The 24,251-nt window shown below is 35.8% G+C and overlaps 1 protein-coding gene across 22 annotated transcripts in view; it reads left to right on the top strand.

The window, feature by feature from the left end:
* KHDRBS2 (KH RNA binding domain containing, signal transduction associated 2) overlaps positions 1-24,251 on the top strand; it is a 591,382-nt gene that overhangs the window by 346,181 nt on the left and 220,950 nt on the right. For all 22 annotated transcript variants that reach the window (XR_012034043.1, XR_012034042.1, XR_012034041.1 and 19 more), the window contains exons 5-6: positions 7,984-8,111; positions 13,952-14,150. Coding sequence is in view for 4 of the 22 variants with exons in the window: in XM_072832480.1 (XP_072688581.1) it covers positions 7,984-8,111; positions 13,952-14,150 (327 nt within the window). In the remaining 18 variants the exon portion in view is untranslated. The remainder of the gene's footprint in view (positions 1-7,983; positions 8,112-13,951; positions 14,151-24,251) is intronic.

Below are 24,251 nucleotides of genomic sequence, written 5' to 3' on the forward strand. Positions count from 1 at the left end.
AATAAATAAAATCTTAAAAATAAATAAGTAAATAAAACAAATGTAGAATTCAACTTTAAAAAAAATAAAACTAAGTAAAAATATAGCAGCCACTAAGACCATCTTTAAAGCATTGGGAATAAATTATTTTTAAAAATGAATTGAGCCTACACTGATCCAGAACATAGTAAGAAGGCATCTTTCCTTGCCTAGAGAGAGGAACATTTAATTTCATGAACAGGTGTAGGGATCTAGTCATCTGTAGTAATTTAAGTCCTGCTGGTTCAGGGGCTTTCCTCTACTGTGTCTCCAACACCAACATCAATGTCTAGAACTTACCTGCTCCTCAAAAATATATTGAATAAATGAAATGGCTTATTTAACAAAACTTCATTAAGAACTTTAAAAAATCTGGTTGGTTAGATGCATTACTATCTTGAATATATTAATTCTTTATGTCCAGTGGAAGCCCCAGGATTATAAGATTATTAATAAAAATCACTAATAATGAAAATCACTCACCTGTGACATATTCTATCAATGTTTTTCATGCACAGAATTTGCACTCTTCTGTAAATGTATCCTTATCATGATGATTTCTTTGTTAAAAAAAATTTAGACCCATTTGATCAATGTATCAGTAACTATCAATTAATTCTGTGTTAGCCAAGAGTTAGTTTGGTTGGGGTTTTTTTTGTATTCATAACTTAAAGTAGATATAATATACCAAAGTATTAAATCAATGGCTATTTCAATTTAAAAATCAGAAAGAGCTCCTGTATCATATGTGCAGGAAAATTGCCAAGGAAATTTGCTGAAGAAAATAGGGTCATTTCAGCTCTATTTAAACAAATGGAACTTAGTGTTTTTAGAATAACAATCAAAAACTCTCATTTATCATTATCTAAATAGTATCTACTACCTTAAATCTAACCTGAGGTAGTGGCTGATTTTATAACCTAGATAGGTGAAGTTATAAAACCAAATACATGAGTCAAATACACTGAAATACATGAATCCTTTGGTGTTCAATCAAAGGTCTTGGATCCTAGAACTCATAAATCAGTGACCAATGTTTGCAAATGTTAAATAAATCAGAGAGAAAATAAGTCAATAATCCTACAAAATATCTTTCTAAAATCTGTATAGGTATCATCTTATTCTTTGATGATTTTTATATCATGTGCATATGACTTTGTAATGGGGGAAAAAAAGAGAAAACATTCCTGAGTGACAGAAATTGCCATCACTAGCAGTTCGAGATATAATGTCCATATTTTTACTTTGTGATATTTGATGTTCTTTGGTGAATAAGCTTCATTAAGCCTTCATATAGACCTTGTGCAGAGTCATGCACCAAGCAGATTCTTAATAAATCTAAATTGACTGTTCTTTGACCACATTTTGTTAATGAGGTTTCCTGGTACCATGCCTGGGCTGATTAAAACTCACTCTGTGTTGGCTAAGAGATGTTATCTAATAGCCTAAGATGTTTTGCTAAATAATATCCAGCACAGCACTAGTTTTCTGAGAGAGCTTCCTACCCATTCTAATTCAGCTACAGATTTAATATTGGCACAGGACCCATTACCTCCCAGACTTTCTTGTTTATTACTGTTAGTGAAAGTACCCTCATTTAATTGTTTGTAGGAGCTTAGGAAATCCCAGGTCTCTTTGTCATGGCCCAGACAGGTTACATTTCATTCTCCCCTGATGTCATCTGACAATCTTGGCATCGGTAGAGCCGAATATACGTTCACATGTTACCAGTGGTTATAATCACAGTTTTAAATGTGCAGCACCAATGCCCATCAGAGTCTCAGAGGAGGGAATCTGGCAGGAAAATGGTCCCTCACTGTGCCCCCAGGTAGCCTATCTACACCTGTCATCACCTGGCATCTATACGCAAGTGAAATAATCTTCCCAATTTGTATTTGGGCAAAATGCCATCATAACAGATGGACATGAGTGTATGTAACTGGGAAATTATGCATATACATTAAATATGCAGACTATGAGCATGAGTCCTTTCTAGGAACATCCAAACATCTGTCTGCTCTGAGCTTTTGTGTATACTGTTTATACCATATGCTGTCACAGTGGGAGGGCCTTGTCGGAGATGCAAAAAGGAGCACTCATGAATTTCATAGAAATTGTTTCATAGGGCTAATTTGCCTCACCCTGAGCAAAAGAAATATGTAACAAGTGTTGTGGATATCTTTGTTATTATTTCAAGAGGACAATTTTTTAAAACTGATTTTGGTAGCAAACAAGCACAATTTTTGGACATTATAGGGAAAATAAAATTTGATCAATTCTAAAAATGTTTTTGTATGATATGCATGTGTTATTTTAAAAGTTCACTGTTACAATCCCTTCTGTCTGAAACCAAAGCTGCAGATCAAACCAATCAGCATTTTTAAAACACCTTATAACTCACCCTCAAGACAAAGGGTATTTTTAATGTGTGCATGATTTATTTACTGCTGGTATACCCAAAGTAGTAAAGCATTCTTTATTATTTAAAGTGTGAATTCCCAGGAGTTTGGAATCTTATCTAAAATAATATTAAGGGTCATCTGTAAGTATAACTTTCATTTTGTTCTTGAGAAGAACATTGTCTTTATAATATGAGTAAGCTTTACTTCAAAAACTTTGTAATATTCTGGCTTTGCATAAAAATTAAATACACAAGACTTTGTTTTATTATTATTTATTATTTTATCATGAATTATAAATAATATTTTAAATAATATTTTTATATTACGTTTATTTGTTAAATTTATTTGTTATTTATTTATTTATTTTATTACTTATTTATTTTAAATGACTGGAAATTAATTTTTCCATTTTTTTTCACCCTAATTGTCATAACTTTTCTTTGAACTTTTCTTTTCATAAGCCCCATATGAACTTTCTCACATGCTTAGGTAATTATTTATCTACCTTTGTTGTCTTTCTCTCTCAAGGGTCTTTTAATATCAAAATAATATCATAAAATCCAAATTATCATAATTACTACTGATAAACATATTTTTACTTTTCAGTGAATGCGTGTGCTAGCAAATTGGGTATTAAAATTATAAATGCCATACAACTACAATCACCCATTCATATGTGTAACTATTTTATGACTCCAGAACCTTAGAACTCAGTACCACTCAGGTGAACTATGTGTTGATATATTTTTGATAAGATAACATTTACAAGGTAAACTTGGAATGTTTTGTTTACTTGTACCTTGAAGTTTTTATATAACTGAAAAAAAAAGATTTTATATAACTGATGCTTCAGCAACACATACCATAATTAAATGTTCAATCGGATATACTAGCTTCAGGTAGACTCATATTCTAGTTATGAAAGATTAATTCAAAATTAGATCTGTGCTTAATGAAAACCAGAAAAAGCAGTATAATACAAAATTACAAAATTTAGGATTTATGAAATTATAGTTACGTTGTAAAAATAATTCACATAATATATTCAATCTAAAAAATATTTAGTATCAACTGCCCTTACATGTGGCCATTAAAAGTTTTCTTCCATATTCATTTGGAAAATGTAGATGCTTCATTACTGTAAATATAGTAGTGTGTATAGTTTGGCTATCTAATTAGAAAACCCTGAGTTTATTAAAAGACCTGGTCATTTAGCATTTAATGATCCAAACACTGCAATTAATAAGTTAACTGACATCTTCAGTGATACAAATTTGCATTAAAAGTATGATTAGAAAAATTTTATCACTACATTATTTTACTAATCACTACATTATTTTACTAATCTCTTAAACAATCTTTGTGTCTCTATTACCAGAAATATGTGTAGATGACATTCAAATTTACTCTCCCAACCCAGATCTGAATTTCTAAGATAACCCTTAATGAATTTCTAAGATAACCTTAATGTCACTTTGACATTTTAAACCTAAGGTGATTAAGACCAAATACAGATTCTTCATCTCTAATTTTTCTTTTCCTCATTCCTTCTTTCATCTGGTTAATGTTCTACTTCTAGCCATCTCTGCACCTAAAAATGTCTTTTCCCTACCTTTCCCAATCGTATTATATACTTCCCAGTAGAAGACTCCTAATTTTTTTTTGTTATTACCCATATTTCCTCTCTCTTACTGCACCACACACATGCACACACATTTTTTCATTGTTGCTACAACTTATCTGAGCCAACCAAATTGTTTCTGATTTCCAGCCCAAGATACAGTTTGTGTTTGTCCACTCCATGACTCTTTCATATTGTCCTATTAAGTGCAGTGTTAAAAAAATTGGGCAATATGGAATTCGTTTTCTTAAAAACTGTCAACTACTACCCTTTCTGGTAATCAGTAATCAGTTTCACGTTTCACGTTTAATCTGTATGTAACCATTTTTAAGAGAACAGCAAGTACTCCAGTTTAATCAGAGTATAAGGTGTGTTGAACAAAATAAGCTCCACCAGCATTCGCATTAATGTATTTATCAAAGCTTTCAGCTTTGTAATCTTAGGAACTTGGTTTTGTCAACACTTTGTATGTTCATTTGTGCCCTCCAACAAGCAGATGCTAGAGAAAATACACTTGTAACAAAAAAAAAAAAAAAAAAAAAAAAAAAGGAGGGAGTCAAGGAAGACTGAGGAGCTCTCACACTCTCACACTATAATATTTGACTGAAAGGAAAGAAAGATGGAAGGGGCCCAGACTGTCCTTGTGCAATGACATTAAAAGCAAGTTCAAGGGCACCTGGATCAGTCAGCTGAGTGTCCAACTCTTGGTTTCAGCTCAGGTCGTGATCTCAGAGTCGGGAGATCGTGAGTCCCACATCAGGCTCCATGCTTAGCAGGGAGTCTGCTTGAGTCTCTTTCTCACCCTCTCCCTCTGTCTCTCCCCTCCCCACTCTAAAATAAATAAATCTTAAAAAAAAAAAAAAAAAAAAAAAAACAGCAAGTTGAGCAAGGCTGTCAGAGAATCCTTGAGGCACAGGAAGAAGAGTCCCTTGACTCCCAGGAATGGGCCCACTTCAGCATCTTGACCACATTTAGTCATTGACTAGAAGTTGCTCTTGGGGAGCATGGCCTTGGGAGCAATAGGATTTCAGAACAGAGCAACTGGGATTCTTGGTCAATTATATCTGTAGTTAGAGGTCTGTATTCTCTAGTCCACCGCAACCCTGGAAGATGATCTGTTTCTTTAAACAGTATCGAGCTAAGTTCATAGAAAACTAGATTATATATCAACAATAGTTATTTTTCTGTCACTAAGAATTAACCCACAACGTCCAGTATTCTTGTCAATAAGATAAACAGATTCTCTCCATGTTAGCAGGTATCTGTCTAGAAACTGAATGCTAATCTGCAGCTGGATCAGTATAGACTGAATAAAGTGTTTTAAGTGGACAATTCAAACTTTAAAGGCACAGGGGTATCATCACCTTAGCTATATTTACCTCCGTGCTAAGGAGTTATACCTGCTCAAAGAAACCTGGAGATCACATCTGGGCCTGTGCACCTTCCTTTGGACAGGAGAGGAAAAAGGCTGCTGAAGTATGCCTCTCTGATTTTGGTCTCTCATGTTCCATGCTGGCTGGTCCCCTCTGTATTTGTTAGTTTTTGCACAAAAGCCACCACCATGCTGACTCAAAGCACCACTTCATTATTTATTTCTACCTATTCTGAGGGTAAGAAGGTGTTTTTTCTGATCTTCATCAACTTGACTCATATTGGATGGCCAGGATAGCCTCACTCACATGTTTAGGAACTCACATGGAATGGTTGGAGGGAAGGGGTGACTGGGACCTCTCTCCACGTGGTCTCTCATTATCCAGGAAGTCAGCCTGGGCTTTTTCACCTGGTGGTGTAGGTCTCCAGTGACAAGAAAAGGCAGGCTCCAGAATGGAAGCACTTTTCAAGTCTTCACTTTTGTCACCTTTCTTCTTGTCCCATTGGCTAAGGCAAACCACATGGATAATTCCAGAATCAGTGTAATGGTACCTATCTAAGGTATGGATGCAGAGAGGCCTGATCAAACTGGGAATTTCTCTTTCACACTATCTAATTAATATATTTCTCCTCAGCCTCCTCTTCCCCTTCTTCTTTATGAGTATACAATGCATAAGGCAACATCCACATTATTACATTTTCTGATTCTGGCATAAAAGTAAAATTTACATATATTGAATTCATCTGCAATTGCTTAATTTTTAAATTTCAGTGTTGCCAACTGAAAAATCTGTATCTTTTTACAATCCATAAGGACCCTGAGAGTTCCTAAGTTTTCCTGAGATAGGAAAAGGCAAAGATCTCCTTGCCAAATACAAATAATACATGGGAAAATTATTGAATTAATTTTTCATTTTAATGGTGGCTGGTCAGTTCACTAGAAGTATCAATTTGTCACATTCCCTGATCCTAATGAAATAACAGACATGTTTATTCTTCAGTTTGGTAGTTGCTTGAATGTGAAAATTAAGAGCTAGAAGTGGAATACATATGACTTGTTAGAAACTCTAATTTTCTACCGTAACTCTTCTGTCAGCCAACTGTGCTGAGCCTATTATGAGATGCTGAAGAGGATGAACATGAAAGCAACATGTTAAAAATGAGAAAATAAATGCTTTGGAGTGACTAGTACTTCTGCTTGTAATCAAGGTAATTTTTGGAGCATGAGCTAAAGCCGTGCATTAGAAATCCTTATAGGCTGAATGCATCCCTGCCTTTTTCTAAACAGAGATGTGTGGGTAAGTATGCACCGTCTTCATTTAATATCACCTTAACACATATATGCAAAGCTAAACTGGCGACATTTGGTGACATGACACTCTTGTTTGTTGGGCCCACAGCTGGGCTTCAGATATCATTTCTGTCAGCCTGCTTTTTACAGATATTTCTAGTGTCCACTTCTAGTCCCCTCTCCAGCACTAGCAAATCCACTACATTGATTTCACTTAAACATATGTTTACTGAAAAATAATTTAACCGATTATTCAGTGTTGTAGTTTTCAGGCAGGTGTGTGTGTGTGTGTGTGTGTGTGTGTGTGTTTGTGTGTTTGTGTATTAATGAAAGGAAAAACAGGTAAAACTGATATTTGTTTTTTAAAGAGTATTCATCCTTAGTGACTCCAATCCATTCTTTGGTCCCATTGATATATTTCCACACTGATGAAAAATAAAGAAAGTCCCTTTGACTTTGACTGAATCTTTGGTTCTTACTGTGAAATTTTGCTGTGGCTATCCTTCCATCATCCCTATGCTAGGACACCAAACATTCCTTATTTTTCAATATTGCCCATTAAGTTATTTGGTTGGATTGCACAGCTTCTCAGTTGTCTGAAACTGTGCTGCGTTATCTGCCTTTCTTTATGGTTTTCATGGTGTCTATTTTGAGCCTTGAGATTACCCCTCTTTTGGTTTATGCATCAGGAGCTATTTGAGTATCATGCAGTCATTCACAATTTACACATATCAACCCTGTAGAGTTGTTTTTCAATAATCTTTAAGTTACTCATTACTTAGGTATATACCACAGTTTTTTTTTTTAAGATTTATTTATTTATTTATTCATGATAGACATAGAGAGAGAGGCAGAGACACAGGCAGAGGGAGAAGCAGGCTCCATGCCGAGCCTGACGCGGGACTCGATCCCAGAACTCCAGGATCGGCCCTGGGCCAAAGGCAGGCGCTAAACCGCTGCGCCACCCAGGGATCCCTATACCACAGTTTTGTTCTGTATTGCTCTCTTTCCTTTCCTGGCTAATACATCAAGTGATATCCCAGCACATTTCATCTGATTTCCTGCCGAGTACTTCCTTGATAATAGAAACAACTTCAATTTCTCTATATAAAAATAGGAATTTAAAGTATATACACTTTTACATCATTTTAGATTTTCACAGACAGGGCTCCAAAAAACAGATGAAAAATGTCCTTTCATATTGTGATTTGTTCATCTCTAAGGACCCCCATGCCCCATTTTAACTCATCAGGTCATGTTTTTTGTTTTTGTTTCCCTAGGACTACAATGATGAAATTCGTCAGGAACAGCTACGTGAATTATCTTACTTAAATGGCTCAGAGGACTCTGGTCGTGGCAGAGGTATTAGAGGCAGAGGGATCAGAATAGCTCCCACAACCCCTTCCAGGTATATTAGCTCTTACTTGAAATAAATTAACAGCAAACAAGGATGGCAAGCCTTTGCCGACTCGCTCTGTGCTATGGGCCCAGCTAGGAATAAACAAATCAACAACAGCCACCATGACAAAAATAATGACAATGAATGCTTACATAACACATAAGCACTTTCATAAATTAACTCATAGAGTCTTCCATACTAGGGTTAAGTATTATTCACAGGTGACAAATTGGGGTTCACAAAGGTGTCAAGAATTTGCCCAGGGTTACATAAGCATTCTGACTCTAGAATTCACAGGTAGAGCCGAGCCCTTAACAACTATCCTATGAAAATAAGAGGGCATACTGAGACATCTTTGTGGTTCTGTTCTCAGGATTAGAGCATGCAGATGATATATAATTATTTGCCTTTTTTTGAGCCAGGATGACCTTGCATGAAGAGAAAGTTAAAAATTTGTCTGTGCCCTTGAATTGTAGTCTTTCCAGGTAGTAGAGAAATAGATGATGATTAGCTAGATAGATAGTCATTTAGATATATGAGTAGATAATATGTACACCACCAGTTGAGAAAGCCAGAAGCACACTTCTTGTATGACTAATGGTAAGAGTAAAGTTCAGGTATTTTTGACTTTGCAATGTCCTTGGTCAATGGAGAAGATTTTATTTGATATTATTCACTTCACAAAAAAATTGGAATCTTTCTGCATCAGAATTTGTTTTGTATGATTCTGAATTAGTCAAGCTTTCAATAGAAAGCATTGGTTTGTGAAGAGGTAAAGTAAAAAATACTCAGAGCCTTCACACATTGACTGTGTAATTCAGTCATTCTCTCTACCCTATTAGAGCTGGTCTTCAAATCTCTAAAGGACATAGATCTAGAATATTATTTCATACCTTGCATAGAAATCAAATTTGCCTCAAATTTTGTAAACCACCAGTATAAAAAAATCAATTTTAACATTTGAACCATAAATACCTGCATTTTTCAGTTAATCAGAAAAAAATTAAAAATGATAAATATCCAATTAAAATAAGGCAATAGTTATTTAAAAATAAAATGTGGCAATTCTGAAAATTACATTTGACTAAAGGAAAACTTCTTAAAATCTTCTAGAGCTTATTATTACATTTTTGTCTCTAAAGATGAAAATAACTCTCTAATGCTAATTAAGAATATTTTTATAGCTAAAATTTAATGTGACATAACTGTTTTTATGGGCATACTTCTTACAAAATCAGTCTTTTATAAAACCTTGTACATTTCTAACCTCATCATGATGGGTTGTGAAATGATATCATTGCAGGTCATCCTAATTTGATTAAATCATCTGCCTTAAATAATGATATTGTCACTTTTGTAATTTCCAAAATGCCAAATTTGGCAGTTTTATATGGTATAACCTAATATATATTTAGAAAGTCTACAGAGAGAGGACAAATTTTTCTCTCCTATATTCCTTGAAATAGAGACCATTTAAAAAAATAATCCATTTAACTTGCTTTTGAGATTATAAAAACATATTAATAGATTTTGTTTTATTACTGATTTTCCTTAATGTAATATTATATTAGCATATTTGAGTGGACTATATAAGATTTCAATTTCAGTAAGATTTCACTCTAAAATATTAGTTTAATAAACCATAGTGCATTGTATTCTAGATTATTAAATATATTAGAAGAAAGATTTATTTGAAAGTTTTGCTTTTTAATATCCCAAATACACAAATCTGATACTCCATATGGAAAAAGAAGATAAAATTAATATTAAAATTTAAACCTTGCTTCAATACTATATTGATATCATTAATGTTTAACATTAATGAAAGGAAATAGACCAGAATTCTGTTGTCTTCTATATCAAACCACATGATGGAAAGTATCTACAATTAAAAAAGAATAGGGAAACAGTCTTACCAAACAGCAAATCATATTGATTAGGAAGCTCTTGAAAACATGAGTTACTGGATGCTAATTTGTACATACTTACAAAATTATGACTTTGTTAAGTCATTCAATTACAAATATTCAAAAAGAATGGTGCCTGGAATACTTGAAAATTTCTATAATAATTTGTTGAAAATGTATTTAATTAAATCAATTTACATTTCAATGAATATATCTATAAAAACTAATTTTCAAATAATTATGCATATAAGAGAACTAGGCATTACATCTATATATTATAATAATTTGTAGTACATAATTGAAAAATTAGGATATTTGACATCTCTGACACAACATCACCACTATATATTACGAGCAAACTGTAGAAAATAAAACATTAGGGGCAGATTTTAGAAGTTTTTGTTTACTACAATGAGAATTAGTAATAGAACTAATGGAGTTTGTGAAAGAAAGGAGTAATCATACCTTTTTCTAAGAAAGACTACTACTCAGTCATTGTTGTGATAGAGGAGAATTAGAACAATCAAAGAGGGACAGACAGAAAGACACTGACTTATGGCAGAGAAGCCAGTAAGAAGAAGCCCATTATCCAAGACAGAAATGAACACTCCTTGGACTAAAGAGATATAGGACTGGGTTAGAGATTAGAATTTACAGGGATTAGTGTCCAATTAGATGTTGGAGAAGAAAGAACAGCCCATGACAAGGATAACTCTCCGATGTCTAGCCTAGGTAGAGATTAATGACATCATCAACTAAGATCAGGTGGAGAACCAAGTTACACAAAGAATATCATTATTCCTATAATTAATCCAAAGCCAATGGATTACTAATGTGACCTCGATCAGGTGACTTGTACTTTCTGTGACTTGGTACTCAACCTTTAAAGTATCTCAGAAATAGCTACATAACAATGTTGTCAAGAACTTTCAATTAGATGATACATAGAAGGCAGTGGTTCCCAAATTGGTCTGCACACTGGAATCACTGAGAACTTCCAGCCATTAGAGATTGTGATGTAATTGGCCTGGGGTGTGGTCTGTAATTTAGAATTTCTCAAAGTCTTCATGAAATTCTAACATGTGGACAAATTAAGGAACCCCTGATATAAGGCATATAATTTAGGATATGGCATGTGTTAGGAAGGAAACAGGTAATAGTCATCATTAACATTAGAGAATGCAAGGGTCCAAAGAAGCCATTTCCAGCTAGTAATCAATCCACACTGATAATAATAAGTTCAGTAGAATAGAGGCTGTAAATGAATCCAGTGGATTTGGAAACTGGTAGGTTACTGGCAATCTCAGTCAAGAGTATTTTCAGCAAAGTGGGGAGGCAATAACTAGATTGCGCTCAGTTCAGGAATGAGTAGGAGGTGGAGAATTAAGGATAGAAAATTTAGTTAGAAAAATGAAGAATACTGTAGTGTAGATTCAGCCAGGGACAATATCCTAAAATAAGTGATGTGAAACTTCAGTTGAATTGGAGAAGAGAGATGTGAGATTAAAATTCCGAGGAAAGAACACAGTGTATAGGAGGTGATGAGTCAGATTCAAGAGACAAGTTTGCTAGGGCTGTGTCTGGGACACAACTGATGGAGGAATAGGATGAGAAGTTAGATTTGATGTTGCATTACATAATTCAAAAAAATATTTTTAGGTGAAAGAGAGAGAGCAAGTGGGGAGAGGGAGCAGAGGGAGAGACAGAATCTCAAGCAGACTCCTCTGAGCACAAAGACCCACATAGGGCTCAATCTTGCAACCCTTAGATCATGACCTGAGCCGAAATCAAGAGTCGACACTCATTCGACCAAGCCACCCAGGCACCCTTAGCATCATATAATTTTAAAGCAGGAAGAACTGTTATAAATTTAGAGATCTGATTTTACCCATTAGGAAAAAAAAAATCCACCTTAAGCCCAGGGAGTTATACTACCTGTGACTATTCAGTGGGATAGACAGGACTTGTGAATGTATTGTAAAGCAGGGTGACATATAATTTACTACCCACACCTGGACACTTATGAGAGTGTTAAAATGCTAAACTGAACAAGAAGCTAGGACAACAGTTGTAAATCAGACCTATTCTGGGCAAACCTGGACATATGCTCACCCTACTTAAGAGAAAACCGATAGAATTAGTTTGGAGCTTGGAGGCCCAGTGAAGGTAAAATTAGTCTTTACATCCTTTTCACAGATGTGTTTTTATTATCATGATAATATAGTATAGCGTATTCTCAGCTATTGTTATATTTGAAGTGGACACTGGGCCTTCTGGGTCTTTTGTATTTCACCTTCCCCAATCCAGGAGAGCATTCTCTGTACATTAGACTTACAATAAGTTCTCTGATAATTTCTCTATTCATCAGCTCTATAATCTATTTAAAACTTTTAAAAGCTCTACCAACATTCTTACTGTTCGCTCACAAAAGCTCATTTTCTGCAAGCAAGAAAGAGCCAGCTGACTGCTATTCATAGCAGAAAGCATAACCTATATCCCCCATCTGTGGGCACAGCCAAACAGTGTGATTGTTGACATCCCAATGATCATCATTTTTTTCCAAAGCTTTAGTGTTCCTGCTGAAAGCAGTACTTTCTGGAGGCCAGCCTTTCAGACATAATAAAAAGTGAAATAACCATGCTTTTGCCCAAAGACTTCAAACACTCAACCTTTCCAAAGGCCTTGGAAAACCATAAAAGTTGGCTGCAACCATTTGATCTTAGGCTTTTAATACAAGTTACTTTTGTGTCAAGCACCGTAGTACAGAGCATTCAATCTATTCTTTTATTGCAGAATCCTGATGTATTTCACTAACACTATAGTTGCCATAGGAAAATAAATTACATTAGTAACTGTACCAGTTCAGGAGGTTGTATGAATGATAACAAATCAGAGACAATGAGTTGTGATTTCAATGACCTCCAGCTTAAGCTACTAGAATGAGCAGAATGATATCACCATGCTTAGAGTTACACATTTTATTAAGGATGAAAGTGCAGACAGATTTTTTTTTTTTGTAAATACAACATTGCACATCGCTGTCAATAACCTCCAGCATGGAGGAGACATTGACATTCAGCAGTTCAGTTTCATAGATGGTCCAGTGAGTCATACAAGTATCCCTTGCCATCCGAAAGTAGAACATGCCTATGAGACCTTTCATAAGCTGAAATGGCATAAAGCAAAGAAGCAATTACCATTAATTCATATGGAAATTTTTTGAGTGTTCCCAGACCCCAGAAAAATAACCTCTCAGGCTTTTCTGGTACCTCAGGACACATCTTACTAATGGATGCACAAAATAAATGGAGATAAAGCACAGATGTTCACATAGTTCAAAGCTCTGGTGGCTTGATGCTGAGATGCTGAGTGTAGTTCCCAGGGAAGGAGCTTGGTGGGGCCACTCTGGCTGCTCCGGGAGCACCCTGCCCCTATAATGGCTTGCTACAAAACAAATGCTGAATGTTACTTTTGCTTTTCATCTTTTTTTCATAAAAGTAGATATCTGATATCTTTCAGTTAGTGAAAACAGGTGCTAAAAGGCAAAGTTGGCATAAAGTGAACTTTTGAAAAGCAGGGAATACCGAAAGCAGGGAATACTTATATGATAGCTGAAGCTCTGATTTGGGTCTTCTTGGCAAATCTGGAAAAAATGAGAGTGGATTGGTTTGTGTTTGTTTTTTTTTTTTCATCTTATATTAAAATATTTTACATGATTTTCATTATGAGTAAGTCATAGCCATCGTTTACAAAATTTATTTTGTGGTAGAGGTCAAAATACTTTATATATGAAAGAAACAATTACATACACATGCACACAGACACTTGTGTATACAAACAAATTTGGTTTTCTTCCCATCATATGGAGGTAAGATGAGAACTCTGTGTTAGTTTCTGTCTCCCATCACTGGTTTCTCATCTGTACATACCTGTTTCTCCTAGGGGCCGTGGAGGTGCCATTCCTCCTCCCCCACCACTTGGACGAGGTGTACTCACCCCTCGAGGGACTACTGTGGCTCGTGGAGCTCTTCCAGTGCCCCCTGTAGCAAGAGGTGTCCCTACCCCACGAGCCCGAGGGGCACCAACAGTACCGGGATATAGGGCACCTCCTCCTCCAGCCCACGAAGCTTATGAAGAATATGTAAGTACCCTTGAAAAATCAGTTGTTGGGAAGTGTTCATTTGATTGGGTTCCAGGCTGTTTCTCAAAGACATTCATATATCATGAATGTAGCAGATGATGTTTGTTGAAGAAAACAAATGTCATATGCAACAGAATTTAAGCAGTGCCTTTAAACAAGAACATTTTGAAAAAACCTTCTATTTTACAGGTGCCATGATTATTGGTACCAGATAAATAGTTTGCATTTTAAGAATCAAACTGTCCTGAGATTTTCTTATTCCTTAGGAGGTCAATCTTAAATGGAAATAATTATGAATATAATATAAATTGTCAAATATTCAGAAGTTTCTTTCGGGACATGTTAAAGATGAGCATAAAACTCACTCAGAAGTATTTGACAGATATAATGGATTATATCATAAACATCATTTGATAAGAATGTAAGACCATGTGACTGGTCTTTCATTTAAATATCCTTGCTCTCTCTTTCACCATATGAAACATATGGGATTGGAAGATATGAAGAATTAAAAAAATATAGAATAAGCAGAAGAAACACAGTGTCTATATGCCTCCCCCTCCCTTCCCAAACACTGTGTCACTTGATACACTCTTTGGCCTTTCATCCAGGTCCTTGATATTCTACTGGTTACATTGTATTCAAGTCCCCCATGACTGGAATATTGTGAAAATTATATAAAGGGACAGTTTCCTATTCACTAGCATAACCATAGTGAATCTACTATAAATGTTAAAGTGAATTGATAGAAGCCAATCATCCTATGAAACAGATTCATGTTGCCTTTAACCTTTCTACCTGGCTCATCCCTAGTCTAGGTGTTTATTTCATTCAACCATTCACAGACAGGCTGTCTTCTTAAATGCCCTTTGTGAATAGTCACTTATTAAACATAAACTCTTTAAGGACAGTTACTGTCACATTCTAGGCACTCAAAACACATAAATGTTTAATGCACTGGTTAATAACCAAGTAAAACTTACCCCAAAATAAAGTGACCATGATTAATAGATATCACTAAGAATGTATTAGTGCATAAAGTATATTAGTATTTGGGAATAACGTTACTGCTTAGTACAGAACATTGACTAATATTTGCAAGAATAAAGAAAAATTAAGTTTAGAAATCCATTTCTATGGGAAAAAGGGAAATGTGTTCATCTAGAGTATCTTTTATACCAAAAAACTATATTTTATACAGTATCGAGTATCAATATTTAAAATCTTTAGACAATCTTAATATCGCAAAATTAGAAACTGAAAATATATCCTACCATGTAAATAAGACCGGAGGTCAGGAAACACAGAGCCTAGTCTTGATTCTGCTATATATTTCCTAAGACATAGTATATATAAAATAAGTACTTGTTAAATGGATCAATTAAAAATCCACAACAGGAGTGATGGGTTTTTTTTTTTTTTTTTTTAGTCACTGAGAAACCTTTTGGCTCTGCCATCTTTATTTAGGTACATTGTTACTATGATGTGTTTGTATCTTCCAAATAGAAGTTTAAGCAATCAGATCTTTATTTCAAAAATTAAAAGAGAGAGAAAACCTTTTTAGGTTATAGTGGTCAACATTGTTATTTGTCAGAAATTTTACCTGGCATGTAAGGTAATGTGAAAGAGAATAAGATTGGCAAAACATTGTAGGCTTGGGTGTAGCTAAGGAAACACTGTGGCCTTTCATGTGCATTCCAACTTAGAGTTGGATAAATCACTGGAAGGCAGGCCAAACAGTAAGGTACAAAAACTTAAAAGGGTTTATAGAAACACAAGTGAGGAAGATTATATTCTGAAGGGGGACCTCGGAGGAGGGTAGTTCTTAGAGTAAGTAAAAGAAAATATGTAAAGCCATATAATCTGAATTTTTAACTTAGATTTTAAAGATTCTGGTCCCTTTGATTCATTCACTCAGTCATTTCACGAGCCTTGCTCTTGTTTCAGGCACGGTTGTGAAGGTCCTGGAGAGGTAGCTGTGACTAAAACAGACCAAATATCTGCTTTCATAAAGTGTACGTGTCATTGGGAGGAGACAAAAACCAAACATATATTAGTAAATGAATGAAGTAATGCCAGGCACAGAGAACTGTTCTGGCGAGAGGTGGAGGGAGGGCGCTACCCTCACAGGAGCTGTTAGGGGAGGTGCTCTGCAGGGAAGACTTGAACAAATGCCCAGTGAAGCAAAGGGCCAGGCTAAGAGGCTGCCTCCATAAAAATCATCCTTGGTAAAGGAAACAGCGAGCATGAATGCCCTGACATGAAACCTGCTTGGAATATTTGGGAAATGGCAAGGAGGACATGAAAGCCGGAGCAGAGTATGGGATGCAGAGATAGTTTAAGATCAAGAGATGGACAGGCCATTTCATGGTGCTGTTGGAGTTTTGGGCAGGAGACTGGCATGATCAGATTTACATTTCAAGAGGTTTATTCCACCGATATCATGGAGAACAGAATATGGGGTAGGGGCGGGGGTTGGTAGAAACAGAGACCGGTGAGTGACTCCTTGGAGTCTGCTCTGTGGACAAAATAATGACTTGGTGGGAACAAGAAGAGATCAGAGACTGAGAGCATTGGCAAAGTGATCTCTGAGGATCTGATGATGGACTAGAGGTAAAACTCGTGAAAAAAGAAATGAAAAGGAAATTTTTGTTAAGTTTCTGTGAAGTGCTGGCTAACCTGACCCTTGGACTGAACAAGCAGATTGAACTGAGCGATCATGTATTGAAATGAGGAGTGCAGGGGAAGGAAGTGGAAAGTCTGGCCTGTAGGCCAGTCAGTAGTGTTGCTGGGGGAACAGGCCCTGACTCGTGAAACACACAACAGCAGCAGCCCAAGGTCTGCACTCTCACCGTGTCACTGGCTGTGTGATCTATAAACCTGCGAAGGCTTGGATGTCCCTTCTGCTTGGATTTTCCTTTCTACTGGAAAAGGGAAATGTGTTCATCTCACATATCTTTTATACTGTATCAGGTAGCAGTGTTTAAAATCATCAATCTTAAAATTGCAAAATGAGAAACAGAAAATATATCCTGCCCTGTAAACAGCCCCACAGATCAGGAAACCCAGAGCCTAATCTTGATTCTGTTATCTCTTTCCTGAGACATAATATGTATGACATAAATCCCTGCTGAATGAATGAACTAAAAGCCCACAACAGACATAGGGGGGCATTCTATAAATATAGACTAATAAAGTTCAGTAATAGGCATGCCATCAGGCCTTACGAAAGGTTTAGAACGAGGCACTAGGAAATTGTCAAGAATATCTCCTCATATCTCATTTCTGTTTTCTGCATATATGTTTCCATTCACTTTAGTTTATGGAGTGGATTTGTTGGCTTATCTGATCAACATATGTCCACCCTAGGGCTGCCACACTTGTGATCAGTTCTTGTCACCTACAGATACTGACTAGCTTATCTGTCTCTCAATCCTAGTCTAGATCCCCAGGTGAGGGAATCCTATTCACCCAGACTTCTCAAGTGGCCAATGCTAGTCAGTCAGCTATGACTGGAGGATGGTGTCTGGAAATTAAGTCTGAGATCTACTACTTATTAGCCACCAGTGGCAAGGATAGGGTAAGCGTCAAGTTCACACAATGTAAGCATGGTTATTGGGAACCCAACCCCAACGATAATATGGGGAGACACTAGTTTCCAGAGAAAGAGAAAATATGAACTTGGCAAATCTTGTCTCCAATAACATACTCTTGGTAATGGGAAAAAAGATAACTATTCTTTAAAAACCCTTTTATGCCATGTTTTATTAAAACCTGTCATATGTCATATTTAATTTTTCCCTGTAAACAATGAATATGTACAGAGTTTAATACATGACTGATAAGCTACTGACAGCAATCTTTGCCATCTCAGTACCAAGCTCAATTCTCAAGTTCAGTACCAAGCTCAACACTTGAGATTAACACTCAAGCCGCTACTCTCTGCTCTAATTTTAAACTATTGATTCCTCTGTAAGGGGTAAGAAAAACAAAAGTTTAAGTGTCTCAGTAACAAAATAATAGCACCATGCTGAGTTGACAGTGAAAATCTCAAAAGAGTTCTTAACTTTCAGACAAAATTTCTTAGAAAAGGTTCCCTTTATTATAAATGACACTGTGAGCCAATTCTCTTTTCAGACTTTTCTTTCTCTCCTGCTGGGTCCCAGCATTAAATTTCTGACCACACAGAATGTATATAGGTAATCATATCCATTCCTTGCAGCTTGCCTGACAAGCAAAAGCTTGCAGTAAATGAGATTGCTGTTTAAAACCATCATTAGTGTTAGCAAAGTCTTAAAAGTGTGAATTTCTCTTTAATTGTTACACTTTCTAATCCAGACTGTAAGTATTTTAAAGTTTCTTCTCACTGACTTTCTACTAAGAGGTACGTTTAAATTTTACAGATCCATCATCATGATTGAAGTAGATTTAGGGAATTGAAGAATAGAGTTCAAAATATCTCCCATATAACAAAATAGGAAGCTGATCAGCTCAATCAATGGAAATATGTTAAGAGAAAGTAAACCAAAACATAAACTTCTGAATGGCTACCTGGTTCCAGTCACTATATTAATTCACTTAATCTCACAATAACATGACAACCAGTTATTGATGAGGTATTCTAGTATATGAGGACACTAAAGCTTGAAATTGAGTCTTGCATATGGTTTTTGGTCTCCAGACCGCTGTGCCTTTGTCATCAGAAGATACCCTACAAAGTACTTGCCTCACCGAAAACTCACATGCAGGGATACAGACCATTTGTACTTCCTACCTTCCATCCAGATCCCTTGTCAGTGTTTGTATTCCCCTGTAGCCAGCCTCTACAGGACCATCTCCAACTATGGAAAACTCAATATCTCCAGAAACTAGATGCTAGAAATAGAAAAACTGTAGTAAAAGAGCCATGGCCTCTACTCTCAAAAGCATGCCATCTAGTGGAAGAGACAGTCTAGCAATTAACAAAGACTATGTAATTGCTGTATAGGACTCTTATTCTATTAGAAGTAAGTTTTGCTCTCATCTTCTCTCACAAGATTTAAACATCCTCAAGGAAGAAAGTATTTGTTAAATTTATTTGATCTTTGCAGTTCTAAGTAAAGTGCTTAGTGATAGCAATGGAACGGAACCTACTTACGATACTGTTGGGATGATGCTATACCTGTGCACACTCAGGAACATAAATACATGTTTCATATAAGTATTAAATGAATGAAAGTACAACACAGCATATATTAGGTGTCAAATAGAGATGACACCTGCTTTAGAGAGAATTATCACCATGGCAATGGACATTTTAGAAAACCTCTAAGAGGGCAAGGAAGATAGCAACAGCAAACTAAGATGAGTAAGTACAAATTTGACAAGTAGCGAGTAGAGATAGAAAGGTCCATGCAGAAAGGAATAAAAAGGGGGAAAACAAGAAGAGGGACCTTTCAGAGGAAATCTAAAGAATCTGGGAGAACAATTTGGGGAAATAGAGTTCATTTAAGATAGCAGTGGACATAATATAGGTTCCAGACGACCTCAGAGGCTGAGGTTCTAATGTTACTGACTAATTAAAGGCTACCTGAAGATTTTTGAGCAGAAGATAAAGATTTGGAGGAATTTTATCATTCTCAACTATTAGCGTGAGTTTGAGGACAGAGTAAAGAAAAGAGAGACGATTTAAAGAATAAACAGCAGCGAGGCTTCCTGAGATGTGGACCTGACTTATGTAAGCATAGGAATGGGATTGAAAGTATCAAGGTTAAAGATAACACTGAAAATGGAAACAGTAGGGTTTGTGACAAGCAGATGTGAAAGGAATAGGAAAAACCAGGCAGGACTCACACAAAAGTATGCTTGTATGAGGGATAAGAGTACAACAGGAGTGGGGGCTGTAACAGAGGGGCAGGCAGTGGAGAATGGACTTTGAAGCTAGAGAAACTCCTTTCCAAGGCTTGTACATGGGCTCACAGGGCCATGTCTCTCAGTTGCAGAGATAAGGTCCTTCACCTGCTAACAATCGAGATCACTTCTGTACCTGTCACACTTCCCTCTGGGTCTGGCAGTGTAAGCAGACAAGGCTATTGGTGAAATCACTCGCCTTGAGTTTAGTAAGATGTTTCATTTGTATGTCTAGCTATTGCTAATGTTCTGTTATAGAAATGACTCCAGGAATACTCTGTCCCATCTCACCTAATATCATGACACAAATTCTCATGGACGCAGGTCTGTTACTTAACCTAGGAACTACAACACTAGTGCTGAAAACATGTGGTCAGTGGTGGAGAAACACAATTTGAATTGTCTGTGGCTAGAAATGTTCTGTCAAAAACTCTTCCATATCATCCAGATCATGATGACAGATCTGAGAGAAATGTGATAGAGGCTTCCCCAGAGTTGACAGTAATCCTCATAGTCTAGAACGTAACCCCCTAATGAGTTGTGAAACTGAAGGAAACTTTCAAAACTACTGATAATAACAGATGTTTCTCTGTCAACCATGCTAGAGGAGAGGAAAACAACTGAATTTCTTCTCCCTACCAAAAACATTATAAAGTCATTGTCATAGTAAAGGTGATCAAAGACTATGCTTTCAAAAATAGGAAAAATAATCCAGGAGTGTATTAGGCAGCTAGTTAATAAAAATACTGTAGTGCTTTCTGGGTTTTGTGATGTTTGTATTTTCAGTTTTTAGAATTTTGCAATTAGTCGTGATTGCTTTTGTCATTCAAAATAAATATTCATTTTCATGTCTAATATATAGTTATGGTTTTGTGACTTTTTAAAAAAAGATAGAATGCAAAATTGTGTATCTTTAAGACCCACAAACTCTTGGTCTGTCCCCCAGAGAAGAAAACAATGGCAACATTTATGAGGAAAGTGGATGATATATGTAGAGCTACAAGAGTGGAGTGGGGTATTATTTAAAGAAAAAAAAATTGTGTAACTTAGTTTCTATCTGGTACTGAAAGTCTATTCTGCTGTGCTCAGCTAGGTTCTGCTGATAAGTATGCTATTCCTTGTGGAGATGCTATCCTTTAAACAAAGGTTGCATGGGAGAAATAAATGTGCAGATAAATACACACAATTTCCAGAAGTATCCATCAGACCATTACATTCTATAAAAGCATACTGATAACATAAGTATTTGCTTAAATAAACACTTATTTGTAGTGTATATGTTGGTGTAGCATAAAGAACAAAAACAAAACCCTCAGGTACACAAAATAGTTTCCCATTTGCAAAGACAGAAACCTAGTTATTTTTTTTAAAATTGTCATTTTTAAATTTTTTATTTTTTTCCCAACAGTTAATACCCAGATACCAAAATGGGGTATGAGGATACAACAAAGCAAGAAGAAATGGCAGTTCAATGCTACATGAGCAATTTGGCCATGTATAATCAATCATGTTAACCTAATTTATAAAATTCATTTTGACAAATTTTTGCAAAGCTTTTCTTTCCATCAGTCTTAACTAAGCCTATCAAAATTCAAGCCCATCCTATCATCTGATTACAACTCTGAGGCATCCTTCCAGTAACAATGAGAGAACTAGAAAATTCACTGGTAAATCAATAGTCCTTAAAATTTCCATAAATGAGTTCAGGCTGCCAACCTTCAATTTCATGTGTATGGAACATTTTTTTGACAGGAGAGGGAAATAAGTATTAAATGATAATTGAAATCAATTCTTGTGCCATTTTTGTGGAAGGAAAGATTATGAGCCTGATCCATAATGCATTTTGAGGACAGCCACGTGTGGTGGTTTTCTGTATAATAGCCAAGAGCCTTCATCCAGCGAAGGGAGATTTTTATTAGAGTCCCATCTAATAAATTTTAGATTAGATATTTGTATTCCATTAAACATTCTTGTTTGAGTTCCATGTTCTAGTATCCTCTTAGTAGGGACTAATTTACCAGAATGCACTGTAGGTTGTTTTTGTTTTTTTTTTTTTTTTGAAATGTAACTAATATTTAAACTAACTAAAACATGTGAGAGGGTAAGGAAATATTTTTTGAAACTGTAAGATGGACATAATACTGCTGTGGTTTAAATCTCCATAAAAAGGTAGTGGTATTTAAGGACTATTAAAATATTAAATTATTTCCCAATAATAAAAGATGTTCTTTTAAAATTGTGTGCATTTTCCTTCTGAAGTTGAAGATTGAATAAACCATCCTTCTTCTAGCATTATGTTTTAGATTTTAAGTCATTTTAGAACAGATGCAGATTCTTCTATTGGCCACAACACTTAGGATTGTATCCAAACCTGTACCTTATAATTGCCATGATGACTAATGTCTTTTGTAACACTTACAAGGATGAAAATAAGTTTCCTCTGTGTGCCTTTTTGATATGACTTCTAGCTGATGGGAAATGTTATAAAGTATTCTAAAGTTTCCTCTCTGCTCTGCTGCTATAGTGTTTTTGCAGTGTCTGCTATAGACATAGGAAAGAGAACAGTGGCAAAAATGCCCCAAAACTGCCATTGCAGCCTTCCAGAGTTCTACCATTCTTTTGTTTTTAACATAATTAATGTATTTTAGGTCATATTATTTTCTCTTTGCTTCAGACACATGACCTAAGTATTCATAATAAAAGTGAACTGAGCCTTAATTTCTTTCTATAGATATGTTAAGAGGCTATGTTGGGTACAAATTGATAGTTTTTATATCTTTTTTTTCTTCTGAGTTGATTATGATTTTGATGACTATGTTCCCACTAAAAAAAATAAAAATAAAACCTTATACAGGATGACAAATCAAACCTAAGAAACCTAAAATCATTTTTCTTTTGCTGGTCAAAAAGCAATATTCTATGTCTTTTGCCAACACCACCCTTAACATTTTCTGGCAAACAAAACCTCTTAAATACAACTTGCCAACTAGTTAGATTTCCAGTGGCTTTTGCAGAAAGCCAAATAGGAATAGTTATGTAGGACTGATCCTTGTCCATATTTTGGCCCTCTTTCTTTGTAAATCCCCCCTTTAACTTGAAAATCTTAGCTGATAAATCTTCCCATCACGCATGCAACTTTGTTATTATTTTCTAAGTATCTTATGAGTTAAAAGCTTCTACTGGGGAAGCTACAAATGTTCTTTGCAATAACTTTTAATAACCTCAGCATTTGAATTAAGACAAAATCTCTTCATTATTAGAGATGGGAAACTGTACTTTCCCTTTATATGAAACCATGATATGGATTAATTCTATCTTATATGTCTTAGAAACAAAGTAGAGAATATGCCACTAAGGGGCTTTTTATTTTTTCCTATCCCTTGATGTATTTACATTCATTCTTAGAACGTCTGACCTATAAACACCCATATAAAGTTATCTGTTTCTAGGGTCCCTGGGTGATTCAGTGCGTTAAAACATCTGCCTTCAGCTCAGGTCCTGCCTCAGGGTCCTGGGATTGAGCCCCACATTAGGCTCCCTGCTCAGTGGGGAGTCTGCCGCTCCCTCTCCCTCTGTGTTCTCTCTCCCTCTCTCAAATAAATAAATCTTTTTTAAAAGTGTTCTGTTCTCTATTTTCCACTGCCATGGTTACAGAGCTGGAGAGGGTTGGGCACAGCTGGTGTGAGGGCTGGAGAGAAGGATTAGGATGTAAAGGATGAGCAATTTGTTCTCTCAGGTGATCTTTTCTTTCTTCTTCTCAACCTCCACAAATAAGTCCAAAATCTTCCTTTTTTTTCTATTCTTGGCATAAGAAAAAATTAAAAATAACAAGCTCATTTAATATGAGTCATGGGGCTGTGTGTCATAGGAAATGAAAGAGATTTTGCTTTTAATATTCTTGTTGTTCTTTCCCTCATAGCATACTAGATGTAACTACTTGAAAATAAAAGCCAAAGTCCTTTGCTGTAATGTCAACCCATGTTGTAATTTCTGTTACACAGCAATATTTTTTACTAAATAATATGGCTGAAATGTATGCCTTTGCAGAATAATAAGTAACTAGCTGGAATAGTAACTGGTACCCACCACTGATATAGTCATCTGGTCTGCACAAGTATAGGGCACCAGCTGGTGTCCATTCTGCTGGGGCAGACTTCAGATCTGATTGGTTGGGGCCTGAGTTATCCTGGCTGTTAAATGTTGTACCACTTC

Source organism: Canis lupus, chromosome 7, assembly GCF_048164855.1.
Source record: "Canis lupus baileyi chromosome 7, mCanLup2.hap1, whole genome shotgun sequence".
Taxonomy (NCBI): domain Eukaryota; kingdom Metazoa; phylum Chordata; class Mammalia; order Carnivora; family Canidae; genus Canis; species Canis lupus.